The 13,402-nt window shown below is 35.8% G+C and overlaps 1 protein-coding gene across 1 annotated transcript; it reads right to left on the reverse strand.

Moving 5' to 3' along the window:
* Positions 1-575: 575 nt before the first annotated feature.
* Positions 576-8,780, reverse strand: LOC131664171 (uncharacterized). The gene is made up of 10 exons (XM_058935059.1): positions 8,606-8,780; positions 7,989-8,312; positions 5,521-5,880; positions 2,844-2,999; positions 2,660-2,767; positions 2,375-2,574; positions 1,622-1,787; positions 1,190-1,315; positions 912-1,004; positions 576-820 (listed from the first exon to the last, which is right to left on the reverse strand). Exons 1-10 carry the CDS (start codon positions 8,778-8,780, stop codon positions 576-578), a joined length of 1,953 nt encoding a protein of 650 aa, XP_058791042.1.
* Between the last annotated feature and the right edge of the window lie 4,622 nt (positions 8,781-13,402).

Consider the following 13,402-nt stretch of genomic DNA (forward strand, 5'->3'; position numbering starts at 1 on the left):
CTTAAAAGGTTTAAAATTCTTCTACATTTACATAGCATACGAAAATATATACATAGGGAGAAATTTTCTAATTAGCATCTTTTTGATTTGCACGAAATAGAATAATGAACTATCAAGAAATAATAGATTACGTGGCATAACAAACTAAACTATTTTACAAAGACACTGTACATTAGGTTATTGGAAATTATAATGGATTTGTATGCATGATTACTAATAATTAAAAAATAATAACAGCTCAATGATATGATTTTGACAAACTTATTAAAAATATGTTTAAAGAAACGACTAGATAGAGCCGAAATTTTTTAAGTAATTGTACATGTGTAATTTATCAAATTTCTCCATTTACTACATTTATTTTGGCGTGCAATATATACATGTAGAGGGATCTTAAGCGTTATTTACGTTTTTCTTTTTGGAATGTGAAGCTACATTATTAAAAAATACAAGAAACGAAAATTAGTACTTTTGTAGTGATGATTGCATTAAAGAAAAATTTCTAGAATAAGCTTTGAAATAAATAAAAAATATAAAAACTTTCATAATAAACCGAGCTTAGTGAAAGATTAAAGTTACGAATCAAATGAGCTATCATCATCGTCAGTTGTTCTGTGCTGGGGAGAAGAGTTGATGTGTCCAGACACCTGATTACTTTTAACTCTCACTTCATCATTGGACGAGAATTTTTCATTTTCATGTATCAATGCAGATACTTGAAACTCATTATTATTTCCTCTATTCACCTGGCTCGCAAATGTATCATTCGCCATGGTCTCATTTTCATCGTCTTTTGGGGATTCTTGAGGCATGGATTTATCTAAAACATTAAAATTTCAATTCATTTTAAAATCTTATTTGTTGTCATGATTTTTAAGCAATTCTTAAGAAAAAGTTAATATTATGTTTACCTCTGGCAGATTTTTTTGGTTGGTTGCTTGGTGTAATTCCAAACAGCAACGCCGACACGACAGAATCAGAGTATTTCCTTTTACTATTTGCACCTAGAAATAATTACGAAAACATTTTAATTTCATTTTTTCTCCAAGAAATAAAACAAAATTCAGTTTAAATGTTACAAATATTAAATGGAAATTTGAAAATGGAAAAATAATCAGTTATTTGACTCACACGCAAGAATATTTCGAATATTTTAAAGTCTGCATCAGATGCAATAAAAAATACGTACGACTTTTTAATTTCCCTTCGGCTCCTCTGAGGTACCTGCTGTAATAAGACTTGATTTCTTTGGCACCAACTTGTGCAACACCTATTCGCTTACCATTTTGAGCTTTCGAAGAATCTATAACGATTCCTGCAAACAAACAAAATATATTTACCAATCAATTTTTATATATTTGTGATGATTAAAAAAAATTAATCGAAAAGTATGATACCGCGGTTTTTTTTCAACATCATTTTCAAATAAGCAAAAAAAAATTGCATAAAAATACCGCTGCGAGAAAGTTTAATTTTGATACGAGACGGTAATCTTTTTTTTATATCACCAGAGTAATTCCGTGTATTTGTGACAGTGATAGAGTGGAAAATTGTGCAATACGATACTGAGCGAGGAATAAAACTATTGTCGTGTAGTCAATTGCTATTTAATGGTACATACCTTCCAAAATGGGATACAATTCGGTTCTAATCAAGGCCTTTTTCGTCCCTTTTTGACCCTGTCCGTTGTATAGCCGCTGTACTTGCAATGGCATTACTGCGTTCAATACTTCACGAGCCGTCAATTGCCATTCCCCAAGGACCATTTTTTCCTCTAAATATTTTTTCTGAAAAACATATTATATCCAGTATTACTGTTAAGAACATTACAAAACTCTTGTGTAAACTGAGCGTAGATCCGACTTGAAGCTCCATGCTTTCCAATATTTCAATATTGGTGACGGGCTCTTTTATAAATTTATAATAAATTTTTCAACTTGAAAAAATTATTTCAGAGATCACAGCGCCTGTCCGGTTTCAAATAGGGGAATAGGTCATAAAAACTTCAGCACACAGATGTAAAATATTTGTGACATCTTTCTAATCGTTTGTCTAAAAGAAAAATTATTGATACAAAACTAGTCAGTTTTTAGAGAAAAGTATTTAAAAGCGAAGTAACTTTTCCAGTTGTCAAAGAAAGTAAACAAGTAACAATTTCAAAAACATTTACTTAGAACGCCCTGGAATTGATTGGTCCAAATGTGTAAGTATGAATATTTATGGATGGTTTTATTTTGTAATATCGACCATATATTATTTAGTTAAACCACTGGAAGAAAGCTACGACAAATTTTTCTCACAATAATTTTGTGTAAAACGTACTCATTAGATAAAATGCACGTGGCAAGACAGTTTAATATTTATATAAACTTACCACTCTAGCTCTCAAGTCAGCTGAATTCTCTAGTTCCTGGTTAAACTCCAAAAATAGGTCAAGCGTAGTCATTTTCTGAAACACAGCCATCATGGTCCTTTTTGTTTCGATCCAAGAGGAATCAGACGAATCGTTGGGTGACGGGCTTGATCCAAGTACTTTTTCCTTCGCCTGATAAGTTACCAAACGACATGTGTTACCTACAAATAAGACTTATTCAAAACTACTCCTACTTTTGATATGCGAGCTGGTTAAATGGTATGCAAAGCAACATGAGATACGTACCAAAAACCAAATCTACTTTTCCACTAACTTTGTTCATATTCTCGTTTACTATTTCTAAGTTCTCGTTGACAATAAGAAGAAGTTGGATATCTGTTGAATTATCTGAAACTAAGATGAAATAAATTACGTGTCAAGCAATCGTAAAAATCATGGACTGACAAGCTCTTTGCGATATGAAACTTACTCTTTTTTAACTTTTGAAGCGGTGGAACTGTAGCCAAACTTTTTGCATCATTGGTAATGTCTGTTAATGGCTTCCTTAGTGTAGTACATGGCGAGTTACTAGTAGTAGACGGTTCTCCAGCATCTTCAATTTCGTCATAGTTCTCAACGATCGTGTCTGCGATCAACATTGATAATGTATTGAGACAATTTTAATTAATGTATAAAAAGCATAATAGAATGCATGATTAAACGAACGCTGCAAATTACTTCGAAAGAATGCTATATGTCATAACGCCAATATACATAGTTTTTCAAAACTTTTCAAATAACTTCATTGAAAATGTTGTAAAATGTTTTGATACTATTATAAATAACTATATTTTAAAATTATAAATAACAATATTTTAAAATTTTTGTTGTATCGGACAAAAATGGAATAATCATTAAAAAATTTTATACCACAACTGATATAATACTTCTTTTTTTAATTAAGACATATTGAAGCAGTTGAACAATTTTAATGAACCATTTTTTTAATGCAATACATTGTGATAATAAAAATTAAACTTTCATTTGGCAGCATTGTTTGTAATTTTTTCAATTATCTGGATTTTTCAGACTCACTTGTTTTGTTTCTAATATTAAATGGCTTCTTAGAATGCTGCAACGATTGCCGAAAATCGTAGGACTCGCGCGAGGTAATAAGCGGCTAAGCGAGGTGAGCCGCGTTCGGTTCGCGAGAGAGAGAGAGCGCGTAAGGGGCAATGACCGGGAGGGGAGGCTCCGAGCGCTAGTATGACTGTGCCACTCAGTCAGTTCGTGCGCCTAACCTCCATTTTCCGAGCCGTTCGAGTTTGTGTTTTCGTTCGCTTGACGTTGACATTGTGACTTGCGTGGGTGAGGTGTGCAGCAGCAGCAGCAGCCGCAGCAGCAGCAATAGCAGTAGCAGCAACTGCGATAGCAGTTACAGCAGCAGCATCAACAACAGCAACACCAGAGGCGACAGCAGCAACAGCAATAACAGTATTGGGAGCAGTGCAGCGAGCAGCGAGTCGGTCGATCAACAGTTTGATTGTCGGATACGGTTGGCCACCGTATCCTCATTGATATTGCGGTAGGTGCACCTTCTTTCCCCTTTTGTTAATTGTTGTTAATTTTACGTGCGAATCCGCGCAGCGAGCGCGTAGAGTTTGTTTGTTTTGCGTGCGAGCAGGTAGTTCGCGGCAATCGCGGTTTTTCTCTCTCTCTCTCGATTAGCGTGTTTTGTCAATCACGCGTGCGTGCGTTAGACTCTCGGCTATTTCCCCGTGTAATTAGTTTGATTTAATAAATCATCCCTTGGTTTTGTCGAAACGAGTTTCCGTTATTGTATTTTTCCTTTGTCCGGAGGTCGCGCATATATTTGTTTACATTCCGATTCGAATTCGCCGGTTGCGAAGCACGAATCGCGCAAGTATCGCTAGACGCGAGTCGATAACCTAGGTTCCGGTGGCGGCCGCACCAGCGCTAATAGTACGAGCTACAGCGCCGCCAAGTGGCGAGTTGGGGGAACCCAACTCGGGTAAGTTGAAGACTCTGCGCAGGCGCACTTCGGGCAAGGTAGGTTATTGTGCTTCGTGCACACAGATAACAAGGCGTCGTTCAGTCGCATTTAAAGGTACGTTCCCGTTGTTTTAGACCGAACGGCAGCCTGTTACAATGCTTTGGTAAAAACGGCTCACTAGCAGGGAAATGCTGATCCTCTAATATATTTAGTTTGACTGCTGAACCTTTTCTTGAACTCGCTAATTCATCTAAAAATAATTATTTCTTTAAATTATATTTTTACTGAATACTCATTCTATGTATAGTTAAAAACTATGAGTTGTTTTTCAAATATACATTTTGTACTTTTTAGTGATACTTTTTCCAGAATTTTATATATATTTGTAATGGAAAACTTGTCACCAAAGCAAATCTCTTTACCGTTCCCTATCACGTATATATACAAATTTCTTGTCTCATCATTACATGCGTCGACTTGTATGCCAAGCTATTGAAATTCGAACACATACGCACACTGCGTCTACGTCGGTTTTTAATTCGCGAAACACGCAAAAACGTCCACGAGACTCTACCCGATGTTGTGTCTAGAGTGAGTGTCCGCGTGGAAGGCGCGCGTAATTCGTTTCTCCGGTCGATCGCCTTTTTTTTATTTCGTAAATCGCGTTTATCTTTTTGCGTGACGTCATTGGACTCGCGTATGAGTGTGCTCCTTGGTCTGGTTGATATGAAGAGCCGCATGTGTCAGCTGTCTCGTTCTCGCTTATGTCTGCTCAACACGCGAGTGTCTGCTTGACTGCCACTGGGTGCCGTCGGATCGCGACGTTGACCCTGCAATGCCGATTACTCAGCCGAGGGTAGTCGAAAACAGATAATAATATCGGCCGCGTTAGCAAGCTGGAATTACCCGCGAATTTACACGGTCGGATGCGCGACGGAGAGAAAAAGGGGGCGGCGGTTGGCAAATGTCAAAACTATGGATGTTTTTTAGGTGCTGTGCAGCAGAGCCGCCTGATTCTTATGTGTTGTAATGCACATCATTACAACCTCTATTGCGACACGCTTTCATTATTACGATAACAATCATTCTGCTTACCATTCAAGTTTATTTGTAACAATTTGAAGTTGTAATTAAAACAAAATATTTCCCTTACCATTTTCCATTTCAAAATTCATTCTTTCTTCTTCATTATTTTCTTCAGTTTTGTGAAAACTTTTACCCGACGTCGATGCAATATTCAATAAATTTCGATCAGGCGGCCGAGGCAACATGTCTGTCAAATTACTTTTTGTTGACTTTTTAGTTTGTTTAGTTCCCTTCTCTTTTTTAATTGAAGCAAATTTCTTTGTGGAAAATTGCGTGCTATTTTCACGTTCATCTCCAGAATATAGGACTGCGTGTCGCCCATGTCTTTTTGTTTTATCATTCAGTTCTTTGAAAGTTTCATCTGCTCCTGATGAATAATCTTCACATATTTTCAACATAGTCTGAGCTTCGAAGAAGTTACTTTTTGCTGTAAATATTAACGAGAATAAACTTTGCGATTTAGAATTTTTAAGCAAGTTTGCATTATAAAACTAAATAAAGCTTTGTACACGATGAATAGAAGTTTTCTAGAATGTTGGTATAAAGATGTAAAAGTAAATAGAAAAAAAAATTTTTGACAACAAACATGAAATAAAGAGCGTATATCCTCTTGAAAAGAAATTGATCAAATGATGCAAGAAAATAAAATTATATATGTGAATAATTCAATATTTTATAGTAAAATATAGTATACATGTCTTTTTCTATCACCATGTTTATTAAAACATGGCAGAGAATCAAGCAAAAGAATTGATCACTAGAGAAATATAATAGCTGCATGGTGTCTAACAGAAACTCGAAAAGTATTATTTTCGACATATATGCTCGACTCGACGTGACTTTAGTTCTCTCTCTCTCACTCTCTCCCTCTCTTTCTCTCTTAGAAATAACTAGATGAAATGTCTAACACCACAAAGCAACGGTGATTTTTTTTCTCTCATGGTGGCAGAGTAACCGGAAATTAGCAAGTTGACATTTGTAATCGATAGTCTAGTAACTATAGTAACTCAATTTATTTTATCATTCAAGTACCCGTAATAAAATTGAATCCAACACTTCACTAAGGCATATATATTTGTTCTGTTGAAATTGATTTCAGTGATAAAAAAACTCATATAATTGATGTTAAAAATTTTAAATATAGAAAGTTGCGTCCAAATATCATCCCAGTAGATACTATCAATAAAGTTCGTTGAATTACAATTCTGAATATTTTCAAATATAATAAAAAACGATACCGATGAACACATTTCTGTTGATAATGTTGAGGTAATTTAGTTACAAAAAAAGTTTATTAAATTAAACCGGGATTGACTAGTAATAACATAGGCACACAAAAAAAAATTTTTTTTAGTCCCGCCACCGAGAGTACTTATTTATCATGTATTTTTGGTTGTTGAATACGAGTCCGTCGTCCGTTTTTACCCATCAGGTCCCATTTTTTTTTAATGCAAAAAACTCTCGTATTTAGCACAATAGAAAAATGAAAAATCCAGTTTTAAAAGCATGGTGTTAAATGGAAAAAATTGATAAAGCACCTGATAAAGCAATTTTGACTTCAAATTTGATCTCAATGACCAAAAATACATGAGGAATAAGTACTCTCGTTGGCGGGACTCAAATTTTTTTTTGTGTGCCTGTGTAATCTTTCTACATATAAATGAATGAACATTGTTTTGCCACATTATCAATGAATACATTTTTTTTATATAACATATACTACGGGAGATAATGTAATTACATATTACATATGGTGTAATCGAGTAAATTTTTACACATGTAATTACAAACCAAATATGAGCTTATATTTACATTTTTCGGGTATGTATAATGGTTACCTTGAATACAGTGTCGCTCAATACAAGCGAGAGAACACATTTTTCGGCGATGTCAGTATCTGCGATGTAATAATATTTTTGATACTGATGAAGACTGGATATGTAGAGAAACATTCGAAAGTTTCTTGAAAATTGTTAGTTAAGTCAATCAAACTACCAACCGTGCCACGAACGAACCCTCAATATTTCATACTTTCATTTTAATATAAAAGATTTATATACTCGAATATAATGGCTTTGTAATGGTCACTAAAGAAAAGAAAAAACATCGGTGCTTTTTTTTTTTTTTTTTTTTCATTTATTAAGCAGCTTTCACCTATTGGTTTATCACTGCTACAATCTTAGTTACATTTTTTTATACATTTTTACAATTTGTTGTAAGTATACATGAGTAAGCTTAGTAATTAAACAGTATATGGGTTATTATCATTCTAGTAATAAACATTTACAGGGGAATTTCTATATCTAGAGGGACAACGAAGATCTATGTGTTACACTTTAAGTTTACATTGTCTGAAGAAGTTTACAATGAGTTGGCACGCAATGCCTGCAGGATTAGCGAGAAAAGATTCAACATTGTATGAAGGAAATATATTAACAGATAAGAGAGATTTGATCAACTCCTTTCTTTAAGAGTCATAGAGACCGCATTGCCACAGCACGTGGTTTAGGTTTTCATTTTCGGCGTTACATTTACACTTAGGATCAGTAACGTATTTTAGCCTGTGCAGTGAATCCGCTAAATTGTAATGATCAGCTCGGCATCTGTTGATAGTGACTATGGATTCTCTAGAGATTTTTTTGCCCGCATACCAAGGTTTATTATTGCTATCATAAAAAAGGTGGAAATATTTTAAGCCAGTATTCACACTGTTTTCACGATAGATCCTGTCAGACTCTAGTTTAGCTTCTCGATAGAACGTCTCATATAGATCTGAGTAGGGAATATTTGTAATATCGATAACCGTTTCGTGCACAGCATCTTTAGCCGCTTGGTCAGCCTTTTCATTTCCGAGGATTCCTATGTGAGAGGGAATCCAAAAGTATTGAATGCTTACACTGGGGTTAGAGTCTTTTATTTGATTATACTTTTCTTTTATTTTGAAAATGTAGTTATTATCTTTTAAATATGTGGATTCCAGAGATTGCAAAGCGCTAAGTGAGTCTGACAGGATTATATTTGACAATTAGTGAAATCCTTCGCTACATCGAGGGCATCGAGTAAAGCAATGCATTCCGCCATGTACACTGAGGCGAGAGGATTGATACTTTTTTTTATGCAGATATTATGAGATGGGCACAAGCAAGCACTACCAACAGCAGAGCAGTCATTAATTTTACTACCATCGGTGTAGATGGCTAATGCATTGCTTTGAACAATAAATTCATTAAGAATCGCATTAGGATTCGTAGCGCTTTTTATTTTCCGTCCCATTTCGACGTTCACAGGTATGGCCGTGTAAGCAGTTCTATATTCATACGTATACATGGGGAGGCTATCGTTTGTTTCGAAGCTTTCATTGACTAACATGGTGGAAAGGATGCAATTGCTAATCAAACATTTTACAGAAAAGTGCTTCGTTTTTCTATTACAGATTTTCAAAAAGTTTTTAATAGTATAAGAGGTAGATGAGTTAATATTTGATTGAGTTTTGACTAAGAAGCATTTACAGAGGTATGTGGCTCTTTGCTTAATAGGCATGAGTTTGGATTCAGCAGTTATGACGTTGTTTGGAGTGCTGTTACGGTAACCCAAGGCGCATCTTATTGCTCTGCGTTGAATTATTTCTATTTTGTCAGCTAGGGTTTGGGTAGATGGATAATAAACATATAAGCCGCAGAGGAATTTCACGATGTTTAGTGATTTGGAGCATTTTTTTATAACGAGATCTGCGTGATTCCTAAATGTTAATTTGTAGTCAAGGATAACTCCTAGAAAACGTGCTGATTCGGAGGATTTGATAATACATTCATCTACTTTAATTTCCGTGGAACCAGGACGAAAGTTCCTCTTATTAAAATGAATAAGTTTGGTTTTGCTAGGAGAGAGTTCAAGACCGAGCGCTGCAAGATTTGCCTGGATTTTTTTAATAGCGTTTTGAAGTATCCTTTTGCCTCTTGGGATGTTTTTGCATTTGATATAGAGAGAAAGATCGTCAGCGAATTGAGCAGATATTACAGACTTGGATATGTTCGAGGTGATTAGGGCGACATATATAATATATAGCAGAGGGCTTAGCACACCCCCTTGCGGAACTCCTTTATGCACAAGTCTATAGCCATTTTTAATATGGTCAGAGAAGATGAGCCGTTCATGTGTGAGGAATTTGATGAAATTGAGTACAGAGTTGGAACATCCGATTTCTGCTAGTATGGAAAGGAGAATATCGATATTAATGTTATCAAATGCTCCTTGCACGTCTAAGAAGACAGCTAGAACATCTTTTTTTTCGATAAATGCCTCTTCAACCTTAATGCACAGGTCCGAGAGATTATCGCTGCACGATCTATTCTTACGAAAGCCATTTTGATTTTGAGGAAGTAACTTGAAGTGTTCATTCCACCATGTAAGTCGATTTTTTAGTAACGTTTCAAATAATTTACAGAGGCATGAAGTAAGAGCAATGGGTCGAACGCTTTCGCTGTCAGATTTAGGAATAAAGTGCACATAAGATTGCTTCCAAGAAGGGGGGTAGTCATTTTCACGGTACATTTCATTAAATATATCAGTTAAAATTAATTTTAGCTTGATTGGTAAATTTTGAAGTGCTAAATAGTCGATACCGTCCATACCTGGAGACGATTTTATTTTTTTCGTATCTAGAGCGCTATTAAATTCTTGGAAGTTAAACGGTTCATCAAAAAATTCGTTAGGGTTACTTGACGGGAGCCGGGTTGGATTCGATTGTACCCAGGGGGGACAAAGTTTATCTAAGGCTACTTTCGGCTTTGAGATCATTTTGTAGATTTTCGCGAGTTTGTTGAGAGAAAGTTTTGGACCAACAATTTTTCAAGATTTTGCTAGTGTTCCAAACATAAGTTGGATTTGTATGCGCATTTAGACCTGCCGCGAATTCTTTGAAGCAATCTTTTTTCTTAAGTTTGATCGTTTTGCGATATAAGGCGGCATGTTTTTTATAGTCTATCAGATCAACGAGATTTTTAGAAAACTGCCATTTTTTAAAAGTTGCCCGGCGTAATCTCTTTAAACGAGCACATTCGGCGTCCCACCATGCTACTGGATTTTTCTGTGTTTTTTTATTTTTTTTATATTTTTTTTCCTAGGAGTGCTGACTTGAATTGCTTCCGTAACTAAATCGATAAATTTATTGTACTTTTCGGGTTGGTTTTGACTGATTAAATTCTTGAGATAGGAATATGGAAAAGTTGTTATTTACATAGTTTTCAAATTCCGTCCAGTTTGTTTGTACACTGCTTAATTTAAATGTTTTTTTTTCGTAGTACTGTTTTTCGCTGTCTATATTAATTGTGATAGGGTAGTGATCAGATCCCCAGGTTTCATCGCTCACTTGGCAATTTATTTTATCGCTATTGTTAATGGAAGAGAGAACTAAGTCTATGTTGGATGAGAAATCGCGGCGCATATCAATGTAAGTTTTCGAATAATAATTGTGAATGATTAGGTCGTGAGAGTCAATCGAACTGGCAAGTCTCTCGCCGTTAGAGTTACTATAGTCGCAGTTCCAGATGATGTTGTGTGCATTAAAATCTCCAACAAGTAGACAGTTTTCACGAGTGTTTACATTATCTAGAATAAGATGCCATTGCTGTTGAGTGAGCGTGAGACCGGGAGGTCTGTAACAAGCGATGATGTCAAGAGGGGGTTTTATGTTATTAATGCGAACGCCACACATTTCTACATGCTCGTCGTTGACAACAAGATCGCGTGTTTCAATAAACGCTAAATTATTTCGTATAAGGAAAATAATACCCCCACCTTTTTTGTCTCTTCTGTCTTTCCTGAGTGTGAGGTATCCCGGAAAGCGAATTGTATCTCGGGTCGTAAGCCACGTCTCCACACAGATTATAATGTCGAATTTTTTTATTCTTGTTTCAATCTCTAAGCGTCTTTTTTTAAAACTTTTAGAGTTCCAGTAGAGAATTTTCAAATTAGCTGAAGAGTAAGTTAGATGTTTTAATTGATCCATTTTAATTATAAGTTCTCCGAAGCACTCGTTTCTCCTCCATAGGTCAGGGCTGGATTTTTAAGGCGCTTAAGGATTCTGTTGATTCTTGCTTTGAGATTTTTATCTTCCATTATCTGATCATGTATGTCGTTCAACTCTATTATTAGTCCTTGCGTGTCAGTTGTATATTTTCCAGCTTCTTGATCGATGTTGGAGCTACCATACGAGGTATACAGAAATTTAATCATTGCAGTTAGATCTAACGGGTAGGTGGCATTGTTGTCCTCAAAAAGTTTTTGTACAGGTGCAAGTCTATTAGAAATGTCTTCTTCGCTGGTAGAACGAGACTGTTTATGTCTTTTGGGAGTTTGCTTAATACGAGTAGCATTTGTTTTTAAACTCGGTGTATGATCTGATGAAGAGGACAGTGAGCTGGGAGCGGAGCGTTTTGTATTTACATGCGGCAGTGTCGGCACGGTAAATACATTGGAAACAGCTTCCTTCGTTCTGTTTGTTTTCGGCGCTAGATTTATGTGAAGGCGTTTCAGTGTTTACAGGAATAGCAGGGATTTGAGTATATTCCATTTGCGTGTTGGTTTCGCCTTTCGGGCAGTTGGCAGCAATGTGTCCAATCTCTTTGCATAGGAAGCATTTAATATTGTCAGTGCTGGGATAAACATAGTATGTCACTTCATCGTATTCGATTTTTATCAGATCAGGAACTTTTTTTATGACTTTTGGGTCGATGTAAGTTTGTCTTCTTGAGCTCAGTACATGACTATAACCGTCTTGAGTGATAGATGCTTTGAGAGTAATGATCGGTGAGAATCTTGTAATGCCTAATTGATCTAGAACGTTTTCAAGTACATAGTGAGGAATTGGGGGAGCTACGTTTGAGAAGGTGAGACGTTTTTGTTTTGAGATTAGCGGTCTTAATGAGACTTGTTTATCACTAATGGTAAGGAATGTGTGTGCGTCAGTAAGTTCATTTACTAGCTCCTTACTCGCTAAGTATAAACACACGCGGTTTTTCGAAATTCGCGTAGCATAGACAATATTACTCGGTTCAACTAGATTTCCTATTGCACACGTATAATCTGTAAGATTTAGTCCATCAACGCAGTCCATAATAAGTCCTTGTTCGCGCACTGGAAATAAATCTGCTTGAGCTGCCGTTGCATAACTAACACTATCGGAGGCACTGACTGAATAAGTAAACACATTTGCGAAGGGACTGTAATTGCTTTGACTTTTGGTTAGAAAAGCCATTGTGGAATTATTGAGGAAGTAATTCCTGGTCGTATGGATAATGAGCGGGCCTGAGCCCTATGAGCACGTATAACGCGAACCAATACAAGCCCGATGTAGAGCGATATGTAAACACGTCTGCACTCTTCGAAGGCTCGACGCTAATTCCCAAACATCGGTGCTATTAGTTTCTTGGTGCCAGGTTTTCAAACAAAACAGATCATGAAATTCGTTATAACGAAATATATAAAACAAACAAACATTATGCCGACTTCACTTGCCAAAAAATTTGCCGTCAAAGCTATATATAGACATTATAACTTCTCTCGTAGTCATAATGTGCCATACACGCCACAACGATATAGACAACAACGGTTTTACATCTTTTCTGTACCACTAAACATTGTAATATAGCTCAATAAAGAAAAAAAAAATAATAGAAAAAAATAGGAAAAATGATGGTTCTCCATGTGTGTATGAAAAAAGGTTAACGAAAAACCGCTAAACAATTCCTCAAGTTCGTCGGATGAGAATATTGCGCGCACGATAATGAGATTGAGAGAGAAAGAGAGTGTGAGTGAAAGATTTGATTTGATTTGATTTGATTTCACTTTATTGCACCTTGGGGTTGAATAACCCTGTCTGGTGTTGAGATAATGTACAGAATGAGTTACAAATTTTTATAACTTAATGCATAAAGAAAAACTTGAACAAC

The sequence above is a fragment of the Phymastichus coffea genome, unplaced genomic scaffold (genome assembly GCF_024137745.1).
Source record: "Phymastichus coffea isolate CEN01 unplaced genomic scaffold, Cenicafe_Pcof_1.1 PCOF00042, whole genome shotgun sequence".
NCBI classification, from domain to species: domain Eukaryota; kingdom Metazoa; phylum Arthropoda; class Insecta; order Hymenoptera; family Eulophidae; genus Phymastichus; species Phymastichus coffea.

Coding starts and splice junctions, on each gene's coding strand:
- LOC131664171 (XM_058935059.1), bottom strand. CDS start 8,780: ATGTATACGTATGAATATAGAACTGCTTACACGGCCATACCTGTGAAC. Junction 5,881..7,988: donor ATACGTTACTGATCCTAAGT/GTAAATGTAACG, acceptor TAATATTTACAG/CAAAAAGTAACTTCTTCGAA. Junction 2,768..2,843: donor GCTTCAAAAGTTAAAAAAGA/GTAAGTTTCATA, acceptor ATTTCATCTTAG/TTTCAGATAATTCAACAGAT.